Source organism: Aricia agestis, chromosome 22, assembly GCF_905147365.1.
Source record: "Aricia agestis chromosome 22, ilAriAges1.1, whole genome shotgun sequence".
Taxonomy (NCBI): domain Eukaryota; kingdom Metazoa; phylum Arthropoda; class Insecta; order Lepidoptera; family Lycaenidae; genus Aricia; species Aricia agestis.
This window is the reverse complement of record NC_056427.1, coordinates 8,596,977-8,621,532: the sequence shown is the minus strand read 5'-3', so window position 1 is coordinate 8,621,532 and position 24,556 is coordinate 8,596,977. Positions and strand designations below refer to the sequence as shown.

The 24,556-nt window shown below is 36.1% G+C and overlaps 1 protein-coding gene across 4 annotated transcripts; it reads right to left on the bottom strand.

Annotated features, from left to right (window-relative positions):
- Positions 1-6,270: 6,270 nt before the first annotated feature.
- Positions 6,271-24,058, bottom strand: LOC121738120 (gastrula zinc finger protein XlCGF57.1-like). Of its 4 annotated transcripts, none has more exons than XM_042129979.1 (6): positions 23,988-24,058; positions 23,787-23,943; positions 23,420-23,539; positions 8,406-8,547; positions 7,238-7,732; positions 6,271-7,153 (listed from the first exon to the last, which is right to left on the bottom strand). In XM_042129979.1, exons 2-6 carry the CDS (start codon positions 23,892-23,894, stop codon positions 6,303-6,305), a joined length of 1,716 nt encoding a protein of 571 aa, XP_041985913.1. In that variant the 5' UTR covers positions 23,895-23,943; positions 23,988-24,058; the 3' UTR covers positions 6,271-6,302. The 4 variants fall into 4 exon arrangements, with proteins under 4 accessions (XP_041985913.1, XP_041985914.1, XP_041985912.1 ...); XM_042129980.1 differs by having other exon boundaries at positions 6,271-6,901; XM_042129978.1 differs by having other exon boundaries at positions 6,271-7,732; positions 23,787-23,948; positions 23,985-24,058.
- Between the last annotated feature and the right edge of the window lie 498 nt (positions 24,059-24,556).

Genomic DNA, 24,556 nt, shown 5'->3' with positions numbered 1-24,556 from the left:
AAAATACCCAAAAACAGCTGTGCAGTGTGCACATAATCTATACTAACATTATAAATGCGAAAGTATCTTTGTCTGTCTGTCTGTCTGTCAGTCTCGCTTTCACGCCAAACGCCAAAAGTATCTCTGTATGTCTGTCTGTCAGTCTCGCTTTCACGCCAAACGCCAAAACTACCGAACCGATTGTAATGAAATTTTGTATACAGATAGTCTAAAGCCTGAGAAAGGACATAGGCTACTTTTTTACTGGAAAAAAGGGTTGTAAGGGGGTGAAAATGCGTAAATTTGTTCAAATTAAGTTAGTTCCAACAATTCATAATAGATGGCGCCGTGCGTCTTCTACATCGCGCTGACGCTTGCTCAAAAGTCTTTCTATAAGACGTGGTATCATCTTACATTTAAGTTTCGATTTTTTTCGATTGTTATATCTATTCTACGGTATTAAATAAGTCAGTACTTTATCTGTGCAGTGACGTAACGTTAAATCTATCAATGATAAATAGTTTATGGGTAAAGTTGTGTAATTGGAGGGCTAAATAAGCTTTAAAATTTGGCATAAAATATAAAGTTTAATATAAAAAAATGAAATACTTATTGTGTGCACACTGCACAGCTGTATTGATTTAAGGGGTACCAGGGTTTTTTTATAAAAGCTTTTGACACCAATTTTGTTGACATCGCGCGCTATAAACTGAAGTCCACGCGGACGAAGTCGCGGGCAACAGCTAGTCATTTATATATGATCATTTCTATGATCATATATAGGATCCAATATATATGATCATTTGATCATATCATGATCTGGATTGTAAGGTAACATATATGTGCACACCATTAAAAACACATTGCAAAGTATGACATATTTATACTTTGCAATGTACATAAATAATATTAATATGCTTGGTAACTAATACAAAATAATTTATTTATATATAATAAAAAGGTGAACACTAGAAATAGGTTATTTGGAACCTTCTAAGGTGATATGGAGGATGTCTTTGATCCTCCATATCATAGATGAAGCTTATCAAAAATGTCTAAATTTTTATTTTGTTTTGAGTAATTATTATATTGACGTAAGCCTTTTTTTTTTTTTTTTTTTTTTCACGCAGAGAAATGCATTAACGCATTTGACGCAGGGGATGGGGACTCCCGCTGCGGATATGTGGGGCATATTGACGTAAGCCTGTATAATTGTAATTTGTTTGTCTGACGTGATTTTTAATTTTAAAACTGCGATTCTCTCAGAGTAGCCGATAAACTCTGATATGTTATCTTTCCACTTTTTAGATACCATAAAACCCACACCGTATTGCCCGTGGGTTTCATCATAGTAATGAAATATTGAATTATCCCTTTCTTCGGTAGACTCGCCTTTTCTCCTGACTTCAGAGAGTCCTAAAATGTCCCAGTTGATGTGTTGTAAGGCATTTTCCATTTCTACGAGTCGAGCGTCTTCCTTTAGTGTTCTAGCATTAAACGTCAAAATGTTTAGAGTATCGGTGTCCTTTTTGGAGTAAGCCAAAGTCGTCGAACGGTCAGAGCATCTCGCCCGGAGATTCTTCTCACCCAAGATTACGCTTAGTCACTCAAAATTTGTAATTCAGCCCTGGATGACACCTGGATTGATTCTATGCTCCAAACAAAAAGATAAACTTCGCGCCGACTCAAAAAAAATCCTCAGGACGATATAAAAAGACTTATCTTTACTCGGTACCGTATTTTTTACAACTTATTGATCCGAAAGCTTAAAACCGATTTTTATACGTGGGAGAGCCATGCTTCGGCACGAATGGGCCGGCTCGACCGGACAAATACCACGTTCTCACAGAAAACCGGCGTGAAACAGCGCTTACGCTTTGTTTCGCCGAGTGAGTGAGTTTACCGGAGGCCCAATCCCCTACCCTATTCCTTTCCCTACCCTCCCCTATTCCCTTCCTTTCCCTACCCTCCCCTATTACACTACTCCCTCTTAAAAGGCCGGCAACGCACTTGCAGCTCTTCTGATGCTGCGAGTGTCTATAGGCGACGGAAGTTGCTTTCCATCAGGTGACCCGTTTGCTCGTTTGCCCCCTTATTTCATAATAAAAAAAATAAATAAAAAAACGATTATGAAGAAACAAAACGCAGCGGACCCTCACTTACTAAGAACCATATACCAAGCACTCTGTCAGTCTATCATAAGCTACTGCATACCTGTGTGGGGAGGTGCAGCGTCTACCACCCTTATCGCTGCCGAAAGAGCTCAGCGTGCTATACTCAAAGTTGCTTTGAACAAGAGCAGATGATATCCCACTTCTGCTCTGTATCAGGATTTTCGAGTATTAAGTGTTAGGAAATCTACATACTAAGAGAAGGAATGGCTATGCACAAGCATATCCTTAGCTCCTCCCAGTACACAAATCCGGTGAAAGACACAAAATAAAAAATTATAGACCTATTTCCATTTTACCCACCTTTGCTATGATCTTTGAGAAATTAGTTTATCCGGTTTTACTCTGGCATATAAAACCCTTTATATCTGTTAATCAACACGGCTTCGTCAACACCAGATCTACTACTACCAACATGATTACCTTCGTAGATGAGTTTATGGATTCAATTGATAACGAAAACTCCGTGGATGTTATCTATACCGATTTTAGCAAAGCTTTTGATAAAGTTTCACACATTAGACTTATAAGCAAGCTGGAATCCTTCGGCTTTACCTATCTTTTCTAACCGATAGATTATCAAAAGTTGTTGTCAATGGTTTCTCTTCTCTTTCATTTCCTGTATTATCTGGGGTCCCGCAAGGTTCTAGGTTTGGTCCTTTATTCTTCATAATCTTTATTAACGATGTAACTGCTTGTTTTCTATATTCTGACTTCTATTTATTCGCAGATGACCTTAAAATAGTGAAATTAATAAACAGTGAACAGAACATTTAGAACTCCAAGACGACCTCAATAGATTATATGTCTGGTGTGACGACAACCAAATGACTTTAAATGTTAATAAGTGCTTCCATATGCGCTTCTCCCGGAAACTTAAATGTTCTCCAGCCACATATTTCATCAACAAAAACCAATTATCTCAAGTGCAAGAGATCAGAGACCTTGGTATAATACTGGACTATATTGGTATAATACTATTACAAATGAATAAACATATAGACCACATAGTATCTCACGGATTAAAAATGCTAGGCTTCATTAAAAGGAACTGCACTTACTTTAGGAATCCACACACCTCCATAATACTCTACAACGCCCTAGTACGCACCAATCTCGAGTACTGTGGCGCAGTATGGAATACACATTACGCGATATACTCGAACCGCATCGAAGCTGTCCAAAAACGATTCCTTTGGTACCTAACCTACAAGCATCGTTTAATTAACAAACTACTTCACTACGTCAATAGGCTCAAACATTTCCATCTCGATTCACTGCTTGTGCGTCGAAAATATCTTGAATTAGTTTTTCTACACAAGCTTCTGACTGGTGCTACTGAGTGATAACAATATACTAAGTAAAATTTGTATAAACGTTCCTACAAGATTACCCAGAGAAAACCATTATAAAACCTTTAATGTCAAATTTGCAAGAACCAACCTGGGCCATTACGCACCACTCAGAAGATTGTGTAGATCCTACAACGATTTATCCAACTGCTTCAACATTTGTATATTTTCCGACAAGCCAAGTGCATTCAAATGTAAATTAAAACAATTTACATTTGAATACACTTTAGTGATAACAGTAATACAGTGAATGCGATTAATTAAGAGGAGTCAAGAGTTAAGTTAAGAGTTATAATTTTTTTCCTGAATATCTACGGCCACTAATACAATGTGTCAATGTCCCTATGTTTTCTTTTTTTTTCATAACTTAATTATTAAATAAGATATGAACGTTCAAAAACCCAAAAAAAAAAATGACCAGATTTTCCGCTGTGTTCAAACATCCAGAAAACAGATTTGGCTAGATTTTACAAAAAAAATAAAACATAGGAACACTGCTCAAGCCTTTCTTTAATCTTTAATGAAAAAAGTACTTAACTCGGTTAAGTTTTGGAGAGGGAATCAGGGGACAACGAATCGTTGATTTTCTGCAGTTGTCTCTATCGCGTTCTGCGGTATAGGCTTTAGGTAAGGGAGACAGCTATAGATATTACAAGTACTTTTTTTTCATTTCTCTAGCCCCTGGTGTATCCTCTTAATTCCGCAAATATTGTTTCCCCGATCATAATAATATTAGTAACGTTATGTATTGTAACATTTTCCAATAAGCGTTAAAACAATGTTTTAATTTAGTTTATAAGAAGTTATTGTTTCTTTTATCAATTTTATTTTTCCTTGTCTCCTACTATATATTTTAAACATAATATTGTTAATTAATAATACTCATTTCATTCACAATATTTCATTTCATTTTATCCCATTGTCGCAAAGCATGTTGTATTTCACCTTTCATTGGAACACATTTCATTCATAAAAAACTGTGCTGTATTATTTTGTATTTTGTTAAATGTGATTCTGTTGGTGAATCAATAAATAAGTAAATAAATAACACTACTGAAAAAACGGACTTTTAGAGTTCCCGCAGTAGCCATCAAAACTTCGTTCGCACAAAAATTTGGCTTGTTTCTCCTGCCTTACTTATACAATAATCTTATAAAATTATGCCAAATTGAAAAGTTATCTTTTATGAAGGCTAAGATTGTTCTTTCTGAAACTCTTCTTGGAATTTCGTACGAGGAAGCTGAAAATATGATCAAAATTACGGAATAAAGTCATGCACACACACACACACACACACATAAACACACGCGCGCGCGCGGAATCACACACGCACACGCACAAACACACACAAATAACATCAATAATAATTAATGTAATAACTTTGATTTTAGTGTCAGTATATCAATAGCGGCTATACCGACTGTATGGGCGCCGCAGACTCGATCACACAAAAAGTCTGTCGTCTGCGATCCCTAATTGTTACAAAAAAATTGTAAAAATATGTAATCATTGTAACTTCGTTTCGTCCCCACGGAACAGGCATCGCCTGGTGTGGGGATTATCGCAATATGTTTAACAATACTTGATCAATAAATATTTGTATTTGTATATAAAAGTATCAAAGTAGCTTTTATAGTTACCGGATACAGTGTGGCCAGAAGAGGCCACACCGGATACAAGTGGCGACTCTATTATTTTTAATCTCGTTTTTGACAGACCATACTCTGATATTTTTTAGAAATACAATCAATATGTCCGTGATGGCAACCTGCAAATAATTTCAGATCGGTGGGGAACCAATAGAAAATCTAGAAGTATCTATCGTTACGCCATCTGTTGTAGATTCCAAAAATTAAAAGAAAGAAAATTCCCTATTTATTATGGCTTCTCACCAGTATGAATTACTGAATGTCTTTTTATGTAGCTGCATGCTGTGAACTTCTTTTGACATAATTATTTATTGCAGTTATATGGTTTCTCACCAGTATGAATGAATAAGTGTTTTTTTAAGTGACATCTTCGTAACAATTTCTTTTGACATATGTCACAGTTATATTATTTCTCCATAGATAAAGTATTATAATATAGATGTAGTCTTAGCCCGTCATCGCGTGGCCATTTTGTGATTATTTTCATACAAGTAGTGTGCGTATATTTTCTTGAATATTTCTATTTGTCGATTATTTCGAAGCACATGATGATACAGGAAAGAAAGTCAATTAGTTCATGATATCGATTAACTATAGTTTAAGTGATGAGAATCCGTAAACACACGTAAAAAGCTATGCAATTTATAGCCAAATTATTAATTGATGTGACATTTTTAGCACTAATGCCTTACATAGCACGAATAAGGGATTAATATACTTATAAATTATCTTTTTAGCTAACAAAAATACCGATTGAAAAGCCCAAAAAACGTTGTTCAAAACTTACGTATTTAATGTTAAATCCACGTGTTTGAGGCATTCTTTGACCATTCTTATGGTTTATTATTTAGCGGAACCACAAAACTAATAATAATAATGTACTTTTATTCAGCTCGATAACATAAAAACCTTAAACCTGACAATTACAACATGCAACTCAACAATATCTAGCATTCAATGTTCACTAAAAACCTTTATTAACACTTTTATTACATGAAAAAATATGCCGTCCGACTCCTTTGTGATGTCCTAGTAAGTAGGACATAACATTACACGCTTTTGACGCTTATACACCGATATAAGGCTCTCTCCAGTATATAGTACCTCAATGGGTTTCTCACTAGTATGACAGTATAGCAATATGACATTTGCTATACTGTGCCAGTATGTATTAATAAGTGTCTTTTTAAGTTCGATCTTCGTAAGAATTTCTTTTCACATATGTCACAGTTATATGGTTTCTCACCAGTGTGAATTAGCAAGTGTCTTTTTAAGCCCGATTTTCCTAAGAATTTCTTTTGACATATGTCACAGTTATATGGTTTCTCACCAGTATGAATTATTAAGTGTTTTTTTAAGTCCGATCTTTGTAAGAATTTCTTTTGACATATGTCACAGTTATATGGTTTCTCACCAGTATGAATAAATAAGTGTTTTTTTAAGTCATATCTTCGTAAAAATTTCTTTTGACATATGTCACAGTTATATGGTTTCTCACCACTATGAATTAATAAGTGTCTTTTTAAGTGCGATGTTTGTAAGAATTTCTTTTGACATATGTCACAGTTATATGGTTTCTCACCAGTATGAATTAATAAGTGTTCTTTTAAGTACGATCTTCGTATGAATTTCTTTTGACAAATATTGCAGTTAAATGGTTTCTCACCAGTATGAATTAATAAGTGTATTTTTAAGTGCGATGTTTGTAAGAATTTCTTTTGACATATGTCACAGTTATATGGTTTCTCTCCAGTATGAATTAGCATGTGTAACTTTAAATGGCTTTTTGTTGCGAATTTCTTCTGACAAATATTGCAGTTAAATGGTTTCTCACCAGTATGAATTAATAAATGTCTTTCTAAGTTAGAGCGTAAAGTGAATTTCTTTTGACATATGTCACAGTTATATGGTTTCTCACCAGTATGAATTAAAAAGTGTATTTTTAAGTGCGATGTTTGTAAGAATTTCTTTTGACATATGTCACAGTTATATGGTTTCTCACCACTATGAATTAATAAGTGTCTTTCTAAGTCCGACCTTCGTGAGAATTTCTTTTGACAAATATTGCAGTTAAATGGTTTCTCACCAGTATGAATTACTAAATGTTTTTCTAAGTAAGAGCGTAAAGTGAATTTCTTTTGACATATATTACAGCTATACGTTTTTTCACCAGTATGTGTCCGGATGTGCCTTAGCAACCTGCTTTTAGTCGGAAACATTTTTAAGCAAACATCACAGATGAGTTGTTCCTTGTGACTCTTGTACTGTGCCTTTTTGTCGTCATTATCTACGCTCTGTTCACCAGCGCACTTCCCCTTGTCCCCAACAAGTTCTTCTGTGGCTGTGTGCTGGGAGGGGGGACTTTGGCGTACATACTTGTCAATGACACTTTGACTCAACTTTACTAATTTCAATTCAAGCACCCTTGAGCCTTGCCAAGCATCAATACGGTCAACGCTCAATGATTCCTGTTTGCAAACAGCATCACTATCTGACACATCATCATCTTCAAATTCTAACACGGGTGCATAATCTTCTCCATATGCATTTGTATTATCTACAGTTTGTTCTTCAATTATTTCTATAACAAAAAAAATTCACATTACAAACTAAAAAACTGATCAAGAATTATTAATTATTGATTATAGTTTGTGCGTTTTATGATGATATGCGTGACACATTATAATTGACAATAGTAGGGAAGTTACCTAACAAAAATTAATCGATAGTTTAAAAATATCGAATCACTTCGTAAAGGAATTGCAATCGAAATTATCGATTTCGTACTGACATTTCAGTAGTGCCGGCGATTTAAGATGGCCGCCCTTTTTTATCGATTTGATTTCGATTCAATAGAGTCAATCTCTATTGACATAAGTTCCGTTTCATGCATCTAACATTTTTCAAATGTTTTCGTAACAATAATTTTATACTCCTATTTCACAGTTAATATTTATAATTTTATATTAATAAGTTAGCATTTAGCAACTTTTAATTTTTATTCATTTACAATTATAGGAAACATTTGTTTTTGTAGATGGAATAATTATAATTTATTACATTTTGTTTCTTTTTGTTTTCTTTAAAAAAACCCCTAGCAAGGAACACGTATAGTAGATTATAATCATTATAAAATACATTATACTCAATTTCACAAAGTTAAAAGAGGCAGAGCAGTTAAGTGGCAAACAGAACACTACATATGTAGCCCATCTGGAATATAAATACATAAAGTACAGTAAAGTATACATTACCGTCTTCATCGTATTGTTCAGTCTTTATGTCCGGCTCCTCTTTTATAATATTATCTGTGGTAGGATTTGTTGTGGAAATGTTTTTCTTCTTATAGATTGATAGTTCTAACAAAGATCCAATTGCTCCAATGTCAGTATCAGTCTGTAAATAATAGAATATACTTAACATTATATTTTATGAGTCACACAAAAATGATTTTTTATCCACAAATAAAAGGATAAGGGCCGATTTTTCAATCCTGAGATAAAACGTCGGATAATTAACTGAAGAATAAAGTTATTTGGTGGTTTAACCGTCGAATAAGTCATAGTCAATTTTTATAATGACATTTATTCCATAGATAAGTATCTGACCAAAATTTTGAACTCTGGCAACTCGCACTTTACATAGTTGAAACAAATATAGTGAATACTCTATTGTTAGAGCCAGACAGACTATTTCCTGTCTATCAACGAAGTGTCTCATTGTTTTTAGGTTATTTGTCTACATTTGTTGCTTATTGTGATTAAAAATAAAAAGATAGATGCTGTGACAAGCAAAGACTTTTTGAACTGCACCAACTATATTAGGTAGATAGGATAGGTCCTTTGTGTTTCGTGCTTAATTTTATACCTAGAGAAAGCAAATCGACGCCCCCACCGAATAATCAGACAATGTGTTATTGTGGGTTTTTTGCTGTTATGCGATTTTTGGCATCTAGAAGTCACAATACATCATGTGAATTTTTTTCAGAATTTTTCTGTGGATATTTACAAAGATATAAAAAATTATGTTTATTCCATAACAATACTTAAAATTATATTTTACACCAAAAACTGGGCAATAGGCTATTGCGAAAAAATATGTCAAAACGATTTGACGATAAACGACTATTGCATGATTATTCGGGTAAATACATTGCTGCCTACTGCACACTTCCACTCCTGCACATCTCACTTCACACTACTTCCACTCATGTAGCCGCTGATCACCCGCCTCAGGTCCCCTAGACACCTAACTTCAGCTAACCGAACTTTTACAGCTGGCCACCAAGCATTTTCGAAGGCCCCCCTATGTCCAGCGATACCACAACAGAAATTTTCTCCTTCTCTCTCTTCTTTCTGATATGGTTCACTAACATAACTATAGAGGGCGTCTTCGGTGCACCTTTAGGGCATAAAGGCATATTGGTTAGGTTTTAGTTGAACAACTTGTAGAATCCGAGTCGGACGACCATCATAATATCGCGGTGATCATCTCAGTCTACTCACCTCCAGCCTCCAGTCTCAGACCAGCATCAGATCAGTCATCGCAGAGGTTTACATATGACCCAAGACTCAGGAATAGTCAGACTTTCTTAATTAAAAAATAAAAATGTCTGATTGTCCCTGGCTAGCTTTTTTGGATGTCTTAAATCTGATAGACGTAAGAACGACCAGCAGTTGTTTTGGAAGACATCAAGTGGTAAAGTCCTTCCTAACATTCGTTAAATTATGTACATTGCTCATATTTTTATTTTATACTTTACGTTAATCCGTCTTCTTCAGTTTTCAGGATATATAATCATAATCTGCTTCGATTTTTGGAATCCACATGCGGGTTTACTTACAAATAGGATGTATGGGCAATACTTGTTACAAAATAAACTAATTATGACCGATAAGCAGCGAGATCTGTCACAAATTGATGAGAACGTATTTAGATATTTTCTTCTTTCGCAAAGACTTCTAAGTACTTAAAACTGTCACGACAGCACTTGTTACAGTTTCACGCCTGCAAGCAGCTGTCAGACAGTCAAACATTATTCGTGGAAGTTGTCCTGCAGGTCCTTATGGGACCCAATTCAGTATTTAATTAGGAATGCGATTGCTAGCTACCATAAGATGTGCTGTTATAGTGTGTTGTGTGAAACTTGTATTGTATTGTAGCTTGAGAAGCTTTTAACATAGTTTTGATCCTGATTACATTGAACTGTATTACGATGTAGATAGAAGTCGACGATTAAAGCAACGTCATATAAGAAAGGCCTACGATGCTCTCGGAAGATTGTCTAAAGCAATTTCCTGCCATTATCATCCATTTTATTAAAAATAATATGATATTTATTATTGTGACACCAGCTCTGGTGGCGATGAGGGTTATGATTAACATTTTAACTAACTGCAATGATTATAAGTACTACTAAAATGATAGAGCCAGTCTCCAGAGTGTATTTTTTGAACCTAGAGCTGTTTCGATTGCAAGAATATCATTTATGTCATCAAATAATGAATGTATTAAAACAAAAATACATATTATATTTATTTTACCTATATTAGAAAATCATTGGAATAAACGACAATGACTATAATTATAAAGTGTACAATATTTTTTAACCACCGAATAGTAAAGTAATAGGTGTTTACCAATATTCTTATCCCAAACAATTTCCCCGAATAATATTGCAATGAGATATTATATGCGCATTTTATTGCAGTCGAAACGCAAAATTACCCGAATAATCATGCAATAGACAATAATGATCGCAGCTTGACCTACTCCAGAACGATAAGTTGCGTTTTGCTTTATAAAATAAAAACCTTCGGTGGTAATTAAATATTATTAAGATACGTTGGAGAGATATTATTAAGATTACGTGGGAGAGCCATGCTTCGGCACGAATGGGCCGGCTCGACCGGAGAAATACCACGTTCTCACAGAAAACCGGCGTGAAACAGCGCTTGCGCTGTGTTTCGCCGAGTGAGTGAGTTTACCGGAGGTCCAATCTCCTACCCTATTCCCTTCCATACCCTCCCCTATTCCTTTCCCTTCCCTACCCTCCCCTATTATTACCCTATTAAAAGGCCGGCAACGCACCTGCAGCTTTCTGATGCTGCGAGTGTCCATGGGCGACGGAAGTTGCTTTCCATCAGGTGACCCGTTTGCTCGTTTGCCCCCTTATATCATAAAAAAAAAAAGATAGCAAGATAGGCAAAAAAATTAGCTTTCATTTGAGACATAAAAAGTCTTTGATGTTTTTTTTTTTGACGGAGTTATTAACAAAAATCAGTTTTTCGGCTCTCCTGAACATTTTCATTTTTACGATTGTCCGATTATTCGGTGGGGGCGTCGAAATGTAGCACAGATTCTTTTAAAAGTCTGAATCGGCGCTGAAAATCTTTTGGATCCCACATGTTATAATGCTCAGGCCTCGATCTGACGATTCTTTTTCTTTCCAAAAAATTCATATATATTCGTTTATTATGGCGTCTTCTTCAATTGCCAGATCAACAATTTCCTCCAAAATCAAAAAATATCCATATTAAACGATAGTTATTAAAATATAAACGTAAATTACAACCTCAAGCCAAATATCATTTACCAATGTCAACGTCGATCTATCTGTCTAATAGCGGTTATTTGGTGGTTCACGCGACGGATAGTTTTATTCCTCTGTTAGCGGGGTTATTCGACGGTTAAGTCCTATCTGACGATTGAAAAATTCAATATCTTGCTATCTGTCGAATAAATACTATCTGTCTGATTATCTGAGGATTGAAAAATCGGCCCTAAGTAAATATGCTATATAAATATGCTGTTGCCCGCTTTTTCGTCCGAGTCCACATCAAAAATTTTTTTTCGTAAAAATATTTTTGTAAATGTAAAAACTGTACTTTAAGGGACGCGGTGTAGGGGGGGGGGGGATTTCTGAGATATTCATGATTGAAGTTTGAGGTTATGACTGCACTAAAAGTGTTGAAATTCAGTTTTGGATCATCGAATTAAGGGGGGGGGAGGGGGGTTAAAAGGGGGATTGGAGGGGGACTTGCCTTTTCCCTACAAAATTGCCTATCCCCTTTCAGTTGTATAAAAAAGAGATCACTGTTGTCTGTTAAAAAAAAAATAACCACAAAATTACTAACCTATCACGTGACCTACAGGACTTTGGCAAACTAAATAAAACAAAATAATTTAGTCGACAATCATTTTTATTAATTTGTATTGTCCACATACACATATTTAATTGCCTTTAATAGTTCTTCGAATGGATCAGTATGGTTGACCCTTATTTTTCCCCGCCATAGGTATTCGCACAGCCAATCCGTGAAATCTGCTTTATTTTGTTCCTGCCTGAATTGTTTTTTCAATCCCCCCTCCACTGGCTCTCAATGCGCTGCGTGTGTGTCCCATCTGGTGCCACAAATTTGTTTGTGGGATCACTGTGATTCACCCTCTTATGTGTATATCCATGCTCAGGAAGGCTCAAGTAACCTCTCCAATAATCAGTATGGATGATAGAACCTTCCTGAACATGCTTCTTGATGAGTGGCACCAATATTTCCGCAGACCTCTCATTGTCAGGACACACTTCCAGCCGAAGATCATCGCTCCCATCTTGGATCATCCCTATCACCCAATGACCTTCGATCTGTCGACCACGGTTATATTTTCTTTTGCCAAAGGACTATGAGAAGAAACGTCCCCACCAACCAACAGAGCAGAAACAGGTGTCATTCGAAAGATCTACTAAAATAGAGAATTATTTACAATGGCGACATCTGTCAAATACGTGGGGTTACAGTGGAATTCCATCAAACTTGGCGCGGCGTCGTCATCGTGCCATGACACGACGCCGTCACCCTGACACGGTGCGACGCCGGACAGTGTCCCGGTGACGCGAACGGTGCACCGCGCGCCCCTATTCAGGGTGAAACTTCCGAAAAATGGCGTTCCAAACTTAAACGAGGCATGTGAAATACCTATCAAACAAAGTCGCGTAGTGGAAATATTGTCAGATTTCAATCAATGGGCCACGGGGCGGCGCACTGTTCGTGGCACCGGAAGTCTGAACACGCGTCACGTGTTACGGCGGCGGCGTCGTATCGTGGGCCGTGGCACGGTGACGATGCCGCGCCGTGTTTGATGGTGACGCGGCCTTATATTTTATAATAATATATTGTTTTTATTTTATTTTTTCTCTTTTACATACGCATTTCCTTAATGTGCAAATAAATAGTGTTATAAAATTAAATTAAGAAATTTAAAAAAAACCCCGCCAAAACAACTTTAAAAAGTAATGAAATAATATTTACTGCCTTTAAGTTCAAATAATACCTAACTTGTGTAAAGTAATATTTTAGTCCATAATTGTTGTCACGGTGTGTCGGGGGACCGCCAAGTAAACTACAACCTACAACCGCCAAGTCGTTGGTTACCTATCTCGATTCAGATCGCTGTGAATTGATCCTTAAACTTGTTATGTGAAATCAAACATCTACATTAGCGGTCCCCCGACACACCTTGACAACAATTATGGACTAAAATATTACTTTACACAAGTTAGGTATTATTTGAACTTAAAGGCAGTAAATATTATTTCATTACTTTTTAAAGTTGTTTTGGCGGGGGTTTTTTTAAATTTCTTAATTTAATTTTATTTCATACTTTTTAAACTTGTGTTGGTTATAGTGCAGAATAATTCCTATCAACAGAATCATATTCTCATGATTACCAAAATCAAAAATCAAAATCAAAATTGTTTTATTTGTTTTATTTCTGAATAAATTTAAAATAAATGTTTTCAGAATGTCCTACATGATGCCTACCACCGGTTCGGGAACTAACCCGGCGAGAAGAACCGGCGTAAGAAACTCGCACGGGGCCCACATTTTACCAAAAAAAGTGAGAAAAAAATTAATCTTTTAAAATAAAGTTTACAATTTTGTAACTAAATATTATATACAATATCCACATACATAATTGTAAGTCCTATAATAATGAAGAAGTAGCCTTGCAAGAAGCCATCCTACTCCCAAGGTGTGCCATCGTTTATGAAATCATTGACCTTATAATAGGCTTTGGCACACAAACGTTCTTTAACTACTTTTTTAAATTTATTAATGGAAAGATTTTGAACGTTTTCTGGGATTTTGTTGTAAAGACATTGACCTTTAAAAGATTTACTGACTTTACTAAGTCTGATCACCGGCATATCTAGCTTGTGCTTATTTCTAGTATTCCTAGAGTGAATGTCACTTTTAACTTTAAATTTACTTATATTTTTTCTAACATATATTACATTATCCAAAATGTATTAAGAAGCAACAGTTAGAATACCAATTTCTTTAAATTTATCTCTCAGAGATTCTAAAGCAGACATTTTATAAATAGAACGTATGGCTCGCTTCTGCAGCACAAATATTGTATTAATGTCGGCAGCGTTTCGCCATAAAAGGATTCCATACGACATCCTACTATGAAAATAACTAAAATATACTAATCGTGCCGTGTCTTCGTCAGAAATTTCCCTAATTTTTCTGACTGCATATGCTGCAGAACTGAGCCTACCTGCAAGATTAACAATGTGAGGACCCCACTGTAATTTACTATCAAGTGTAATACCTAAGAATACAGTGTTGTCTACTAAATTCATCTTCTCATCATTTAATAGCACATTAGTTTGGACTTGCCTAACATTGGGCAAAGTAAACTTTATACATTTAGTTTTACTAGAATTTAAAAGTAAGTTATTAACATTAAACCAATGTACTATTTTTGAGAGAGCACTGTTTACCTCGTCGTAGTTCGACTGTTGTCGCTTCACTTTAAAAATAAGTGAAGTGTCATCAGCAAAAAGCACTATCTCATTATTATTACCCTTAACTAGATAAGGTAAGTCATTTATATAGATGAGAAAAAGAAATGGGCCTAATATAGATCCCTGTGGGACACCTAATTCTATTCTGGTTCCTTTGGACCTTTTACTATTTACCTCAACCCTTTGAGTCCTATTTTTAAGGTAAGAAGTCAAAAGGCTGAGAGCAGAGTCTTTAATTCCGTAGTGGCGCAATTTCCTGATCAATGTAGCATGCTCAACACAATCGAAGGCTTTGGAGAGATCGCAAAACACACCTAAGGCATCCTGCGACTCCTCCCATGCCTCAAAAATACTGCAAAGAAGTCCTATACCAGCATCCGTTGTGGATCGACCCTTAGTAAATCCGTATTGATTATCATGTAGTAAATTATTTGAATTAAAATGTACTAGTAATTGTTTTAAAATATTTTTTTCAAATATTTTACTAAAGGTCGGTAGAAATGATATAGGCCTGAAATTCGTGGGATCCGATTTAGTTCCGGCTTTGAATAAAGGAACAATCTTGCTATGCTTCATTAAGTCAGGAAAAACACCATTTTTTATACAGTCATTGAAAATCATTGCTAAATGAGGAGCTACGATGTCAATTATTGATCTAATAATTTTTGTGGACATGCCCCAGAGATCAGCAGTATTTTTAATACTCAACAATTTAAAGGTATCAATAATATCTCTGGGGTTAATTTCTCTAAACTTAAAATTGACATCACATTCCTTTACATTGTCTCTGAGTAGCTTTTCGGCAGCTTCAGGCGAAGAATTTAAATTTTTTGTGGTTGAGACCGGAATGTCAGCAAAAAACTTTTCAAAGACCGTCGCAACTTCTTGATCATTAGTAATCTTTTTATTTTCAAAGTATAATTCAAAATCAGAGCTACGACAGGTGACATTTCCAGTCTCACCAGCTATTACCTGCCATGTTGTTTTGATTTTATTTTTAGAGTTTTTAATTTTATTTTTTATATATAGGGCTTTAGCAGCTTTACAAACTTTTCTGAAGGTTTTTGAGTAGTTTTTAACATATGCTTTAAATACTTCACTATTGTTAATACGCCTTTCATCATATAAGTCATATAATCTTTTCCTACTTATTTTTATTCCTTTTGTTGCCCAATTAATAAATTTAGTTTTTTTATTACTGTTTCTAACCGTTTTAGAAGTAAATATTGAATTAAATTGAGTTCTTATCACCTTAAATAATTTATTAAAAGCTTCATCAGAGCTATGTGACCTATCCAATAAATGGATATTTGAATTTAATTTACTTCTAAATTGCTCAATACGTTTTGTGGTCACAGGAATAAACACAAAATTTTTCTTCGCGTCACTGTCACATTTCATATTAAAAGAAGCTATTTGTCCACAGTGATCAGAACTTAGCTTATTAATTATTTCTTTTTTATCAGGAATAAGATTAGTAAATATGTTGTCAATACAAGTGGCTGTAGTTTCACAGACCCTTGTAGGTTCCTGAAACAAACTGTGAAGGTTATACGATTGAAATAAAGATGTGAATCTAACAGTAGTGGAGGTTAAATCTAATAAATTAATGTTAAAATCACCACATATAATAACCTTTTTGTTAGATGCACATACTTTTGACAAAATTTGTTCCATTGTTACTTCAAAAGAATCGTATAACCCTGATGGAGGCCTGTATACGCCCACAACGATTAGATGGCTCAGCTCTATGAGCCATCTAATCGTTGTTACCATCTATCAATGTCCTTTTCGATGAGGCCATTAATATGAGCCTAAACATGAAACCTCCACTTTGGGTTTATACGAAGCTCGGTTCCTATAGAATCCAGGTGATGCTGCAGCAGCAGCATGTAAATATTTGCTGTTTATACTTTATCTACTTCTTCTTAGTTGTCGCAATTAAAATGAGCCCAAACACGAAACCTCTGCTCTAAGTTGGCGAGGAATTGGATATCCTATTGATTACCAGGTGATGCTGCAGCACCAGGTCAACTTTCCATTATTATGTGTATACGTATATTATTTATTCACAAATATCACGAACTAGAATGAAATATAAAACCCATCAAACGACTACAAGTTGCTAACGGCCTTTCATGAACCAGATAAACCCTGATTGTCCAGCACTGAGCAGGCTGATGATGATGAATTATAGCTAAGAACACTCTCGATCATGTCAGCTTTCAAACAAAAAAACTAGATCAAAATCGGTCCACCCGTTTGGATGCTACGATGCCACGGACAGATACACACACAGACAAACAGACAGACAGACAGACAGACAGACACGTCAAACTTATAACACCCCTCTTTTTTGTCGGGGGTTAAAAATATGGAGATCATATTAATATTATTGTCTTCAATTAAATCGTCATTTGTTTGTACATAAAATTAAAAACCAGCACATTACGTATCGGGTCACGCGCAATATAGGGCTCTGTAGTACCGCTAGTTTTTGATAATTTTTGTATCGTCAATGAACGTACATTTGTAACGTGTTTTTCACTACCAACAATACCATCTCAGTTACGTTCAAAAGAGTTTGAACGAAAAGTTTCTTTACTTACTACGTACTTCTTCGAATACATTCTTTTAGTTGATCGACTATTACTCAATTACTTATTTATAGAAGTTTTCTTAGCCGTGATAGTTTTCCTTTAAAGTCAGCATAATATCTCCTACTCCCGCGAATTTTTCCACATTTCCAGAAGCAACCTGAGCTAAACAGCTAAACCTGAGCCTGAAACCTGAGCTAAAACAATTTGAGCTAGTGGAAGGGGGGACACTGGACTCTAACGATTTTTTCCACTTTAAAACTTCATATTTCACAAGTGGATCCCTAAATCGGAAAATGATCTTTGAATACTCTGAATAATATTTTTTTAAAACGTACCCGACGCCGACCCGTAACGACACCCCACACGATAGGATGAACGCGTAAAAAAATCACCCCCACTTGATGTGTATGGGAAGGTACCATAAAAAAAAATAAAGATTTTACATACCATTTTGTTGCCATCATTAAGATAATATGCATACAAGCCGAATTACAGCTTTGTAGGACCTATAGTCTCCGAGAAAAACCGCGGATAGACAGACAGACACACAGACGGACGGACAGACCGAAACTATAAGATTTCCTTGTTGACTACGGAACTCTGATATGCTTTTTGTTTGTAGAAAAAAGTATTTTTTTGTTCAAAAATAAACACCTTTTTTTTGGAGAAAAGTTTATTTTTTTAATAAACCCCATTGATTTTGAAACTGACACTGGTACTTAAGACTTTTTTGGGTCCCAGTGAACAAATCAAGATGCATCCCATGACTGTTGAAGGGTGGGGACGGGGTCCATACAAATTCCCCCATAGGCCTTTGGATTCATCTATTTGTACTATTTTTCCGGGTCCTCCTATTTTCTCACTTGCTTGGTTATTTTCCAGCTCATAAATAACAATTGTTTCTCGGCAATAGCTGTACCAGTCCGCCACAGTTTTCATGGAAATCACAGGCTCATCTTCGGTAGCAAGTTGTTTTTGTACTTGCATATAAGACAAGCCCTCGCTAAAAGCATACATTATTTGAAATGCTAACGTGATGCATAACCTCACATTTTCAAACCTTTTTTGTACCTTGTACCCGGCTCACACTCCTGTTCCTGCAGTTGCTCTTTCTGCAGCGGAATCTGCCAAATTGGGTTTCGGTAGACAGCGTCATTGGCCTGTGGTGTATATGACACATTTTCTGCTTAGGAATAAATCCTCTCTCCTCAGCAAACTGGATACACTGCTGTACCGTCCCAAGTCTTGTGAAGATTTTTTTCCAGTTCCACATCGACCTAAAACAAAAACAAAGCAAGTTGAATGACAAGTTGAAAGAGAAAGATTTACATAACTCCCAGCTACCCAAAGTACAATAACTGTTCTCGGGTGTTTACGAAGTGTTTTTGAAGCAAAACAAGGCTGTGGTTGAGTGAAGGATGTATATTTTTCATCATAATGCAGCCTCCTGCTTCGGAATTGTACTCTAGGGGTTGGCAAATTCGTTTTTGGGACCATGTCCGTCTGTCACGTCTCATACCTCATACCATCCGTCTCATACCTAGAGAAACCCCCCCCCCCCCCCCCCCCTATAACATGAAATATATTTATATAGGTACGTATTATAAGAATCCGTAATAAATTATTACATTACCTACTTAAAATTGTTGGGCTTGATTCTAAACTTTAGCCTACTAACCTCAACTCTTCCGAGTAATAATGGACTCGCCTTCCCGATGAACCAGAAGGGGTTGCTGGCTCATGCAAGTCTTCAGATGATGTGGAAACTGGCATGACGAGATCTGCCATCCCACTAGGACCAGCGATCCCACTAGGACCAGCCATCCCACTAGGACCAGCAGGCGAAGTAGGCACAAGCAGCTCACTTGCGCACTACACAAAGGCACTGAAAAGGAGGCCGTAACAAGCGGCTCAACAGAGTCCAACACTTGCACTTCACTCAACTTTTCAGGCGATTCAGCGGAACTCGAAGACTGGGGCTTCGGAGACGCCATGGTAGTCATACAAATGTAGTCAGACAGGAGTATGGTAAAACGATCTCGACTGCAAGGGGGTTATTACATTATCATTTATATTGGATCATTTCTATGATCATATATAGGATCCAATATACAGGGTGCAATGAGGGATTTTCCTATATTTTTAATTTGATTGTCAAACAGTTTCCATTTCAGTAACTAGATGGCGTATGGGTAGACAACTATCGGTAATACCAGGGAATACCATCAATAATTGCTACAAAACTGGGCAAAAGAATGTAAAACTTGAAACATTTCAATTTGAAAAAGACGCAATAATATTCCAATGAATCGGATAATAAAGTTATTATAACGATGTTTTAGCTAAAACTCACGGAAGAAATAGCCCTATTTACCGATATTCACACCAAATGTCACAGGAATTATACATTTTGCTTTTGACAACATCTTACCTGTTCTTGTGCAAGATAACGGATATTTAATGGCTCATATTTTAACATCAAAAACCCAAATAATACAATTTGGGAAAAAATAATAAAAACCACACCAACAATAAAAAGTAGAAGAAGTTTGAAAGTGACATGCCCGCCAAAAATCTTTCAGTTGTCAGTTTTCAGTTTGACGTGTCAGCGTGTTCCTAAACTGTTACCAATATACTGGCCTAATAGCTTAGGCCAATGAACGCTTAGGTTTAGGATATTTTGATTTATGTCACACTTGACAGTACACTGATATTTTTTGGAAACACAACCCATATGTAGTCAGTGGTGCCAACCTGCAGATAATTTCAGATCGGTGAGGAACCAATAGAAAATCTAGAAGTGTTTATCCTTACGCCATCTAGTTAAGATTATTAAAAATAAAATTAAAAAATATAAATGAAAATCCCTCATTAAATTTACCTGCCAAATTTTTTTTGGGGCTTAGGTATCATTAGGTGAGTCCATTAAACCAAAAAAAATAGGGTGTTAATTTTTTTACAATAACATATTTTATCCCAAAAAAATCGATGCACAATGGTCACTTCATAAGTTAATAATAATTGCGATATTGCGACCGAGCTAGTACATCGCGTCGCACAGATATCCAGTCGAGACCGGTTATGCGTAGGGGTAAAGCGGGGGTGACGCGCGGGGTGGGAGGCGGGAGGCCCGCTGCCCGCCGCGCCGGTCGCCGGCGACCGTTTAGTACCACGCGCGTAGTTGTATAGCTAACACGTAATTATTTTGTTTGTCACGGCGCCCCCGGCCCCCGCGCTTTAATTAGTGTCTGTTACAATGTACCCTAACCACGATCGAGTGTTATGAAATGTGGAGGTGCTACATTTTGAGTGGCGAAAGTTTACGCGGAACCCAGAAACTGTACGAGCAAGAAAGCGTTCCTCGTCTTCGTAACAGCTGTGAGCTGATTGATGATTCTCGAATGCAGCAGCTGTACCCTGAATCTGAATCGCGAGACAATCAAAGACTCGGATTATGGACAGTTCGCACTTCGCAACACCTGCACACGCCTAGCCAGCCTCGAAGACATGCCTCTGACGAGGTTAAAAGTGACAAAGTTGTGCCTAACAAACTTTTAAAGTCTTAAAGACAATGTGCAAAACGCGCTAGACTTTGCTTAGAGCAAAACGGATTGCAGTTTGAACTCGTTTGAACTATGCTAAGTGTAGACAAGATGGAAGTAAATAAGATTTAGAGGTGGGTTGTTTTGATTTTTATTTTTTAATTAGTTGTACTGTGTACATAAGTTAATTGAATTTTTAAATACGCCTAAATGCAAAGGATGTGGTTTAGATTTATTATAAATTTCTAAAGTGCTTATTTTTCGTAATTAAAAAGTTGTAATTTTCCATTCTTTTGATGTGTATCAATTAATTTTATTCTAAACATACCTGTCTACGTCCTTTACATTTGAAGGTCCTAAGTTCGTCAAAGTATGAAGGGAAAATTCGCAACTTATGATAATAACAAGAATGCAGTGACGGATTAGCCCTTAATCAAATTAAGCAATTGCCTAGGGCATCACGTCTGAGGGGGCACCAGAAGAGTAAAGGTTCAAAAACCGATTCTAGTTGAGATACGGATAGGGGGGCCCACAGGCATGGATTGCTTAGGGCATCAAGTAGTCTTAATCCGTGGGCCCACAGGCATGGATTGCTTAGGGCATCAAGTAGTCTTAATCCGTCACTGCAAGAATGTCAATGGAAGGGTGGGGCGGGGCCGGGCCGCGCATGTGTCCATATTTAGTGGTGTTTTGTAGGATAACTTTCGGAGGCTATATCTCAAAATTTTAGTACTCAGTGATTATAAAAGAAGAAATACGTGTATTTTTATTTTTAACAAGGATCAATATATCAAAATTTGGCAGGAAGGTTAAATTGCACCCTGTATATGATCATTTGATCATATCTGCATATTACATTATCATATTTCATTGATCCTATTTTACGTCATATGTGGTTTCAATAGCCAATGGAGAGCGCTAACGCTGACAGGTATTGACGTCAGTGTTACTAGATCTCAGAGAATTCGATTTGTCAAAAGACATCGTCATTTTTAATATGTTTTTTGTTATTTCAGCAAGATTATCCAAGTATATAATTAGAAAAATAATTACATTACATTATTTGAAACATATTAACAAACAAGAAATTAAAAACTCTTTTTTATATTAAATAACTGGCAACACCTATTTCTATGACCGTATTGGATCCAATCTCTCAGCAAATGTCAAAAATCTATGATCAAGGAAGAAATGAATCATATGTCTATATTACATTATCCAATATCATTGACTCAATACTCACCGAGGCGGCCATTTTTAAAAGAAGAAGAAGACTCAATGATCTCGGATCCAATTTAAATGATAATCTAATATGGGGGATAAGAGCAACAAACGATGACTGACATTTCCATTTTCCAGACACGAGTCGACGCATAAAACAAAATGGCGTCGGTGCGTTTCGTTGTTGCACAGTAGAAACACGATATTTCATATTTTACAATTAAATTATTATTCTTTTCAATAAATTACACGTAAATACATAAAATTTTACATTACCAAAAAGACCCCAAAATTTTGTCTACATTGACTGCGTAGAATTAACTTTCACGTAAAGAAACGCAAATGACAGATCGTAGTTTTATAAGGTTGGTAGTCAGTCAAAGTAGTAATCAAAAATCTAATATATAAAATTCTCGTGTCACAGTTTTCGTTGCCATACTCCTCCGAAACGGCTTGACCGATTCTCATGAAATTTTGTGAGCATGTTGAGTAGGTCTGAGAATCGGTCAACATCTATTTTTCATACAAAAAAAAATATATATGGCAAAACAACGTTTTCCCGGGACAGCTAGTGTTGATATAATTTTGCGATTTATAATAATTTATTTCTCGAAAACTACTAGGTTGCTTCAAAAACCGACTTCACGGAAAGACTTCTTGCATTGTGTAGTTTCTAACAAATAAATATGAAACGCCAGACCAGCGTCCCGTAAAGTACAGTTTATCCTATGTTACTTCTAATACCTCTAAGAATATATGTACAAAGTTTTATGATGATTCGTCAGGCGGAATAGGGTCCCGTTTTTAACTTCAGTCGTTCGGAACCCTAAAAAGGGAAAAAAATACACAATTTGTTGTATCTAGGAGCCTTTCTGAAATATTAATTTTATTTAATATAAATAAAATTTATATTCCACAAGAGACATGTAACAAAAGTACAAAATTAAAGCTGCTAGACAGCTAAATTTTTTACATAATATATGCAACTTAGTGAAAGTAGGTACTTAGCCTGCGATTTAGCCTGGAAACATTCAACAAAGTGTTAGTTTAGAGTCCCCTTTAACTATTATGTTACGGTTTCACTTCTGGAGTACCTTATTCCGGCAGAGACCATCAACAAGGCCCCGTGTCTGTACGGCCAACTGCTGCAGCCGGTGACACTGCTGCAGTCTTGTCTGGCAGATGTAACACATCCAGCACTCGCTGTCCCTAACCTTTTATTAAAAAAACACAAATCAAAGTATAAGTGATATAGCTTTTTATTCAGTCTGGGAGATCAGACAATGGGTTCTTTTAATTTTGTTATTCGATTTCTAGATAATGAAAACGTAGTATTTCTATGTAGTTTGTGATAATGAAACTTCGCGCGAACCTTATGCTTTGGCCAACAGTTATGACCGGAGCCTCAGAAAACATTTACCCGATCATTAGCACTACGAGCATTAGCATTTGTTTACGTACCTTATAATTTGCCAGTTGCTCATAAAAGTAAAGCAGATCCATTCTATAAATGTTAACAGTTCTTTTATTTGTAGATAAGCATATACAGCAACAAGTTTTCTTAAACATTTTATAACCTTTTCGTGATGAAACCTTGAAAACTGAACCCTGGTTCTAGAGGACGCCCCATGGGCCGTGTATTATATTTCTTTACGGGACTGAGGAAGTTACGTGACACAAAAAGCAATATTCATACTTTTTGTTAATTTCTTAGTATTTTTTGCAAATTGTTTACACTTCTTCTTCTTCTTTTTTAATTAATGGCTCCTTTGTGAGTCGCCAGTATCAGAGTGTTTTGGCGAAGACTCTGCTTTATGAAATGGCTTTATGAAGCAACAAGGTTATGACACAGTATAGCAATATGACATATCCCTACAGTAGTGAAACGAATGTACTTGCGCAGAGCAACGGAGGGGTACCCGCGGGGAAGCGGGCGGCGCGGGCCCGCGTACACTAACTCGCGGAGTTTGTGTACCTGCGCCCACAGGGGTGACGTTGGCGCGTTGTCTACGAATTTTGTGTTGTAAAACGATAACTTATCTTATAAACAATGGGATATTATAATAAATGTTCAGTGTACGGATGTAAATCTGATTCAAAAAACAAAAACGATTTAAATTTTCATAAATATCGGCTCACAGTTTACACTAATATTGTGTTGGCCTTGGCGGCATGTATTTGCATCTCTGTTTTATTGTTTACGTTGTAAGAAGTGTAACAAGGAGAGAAAC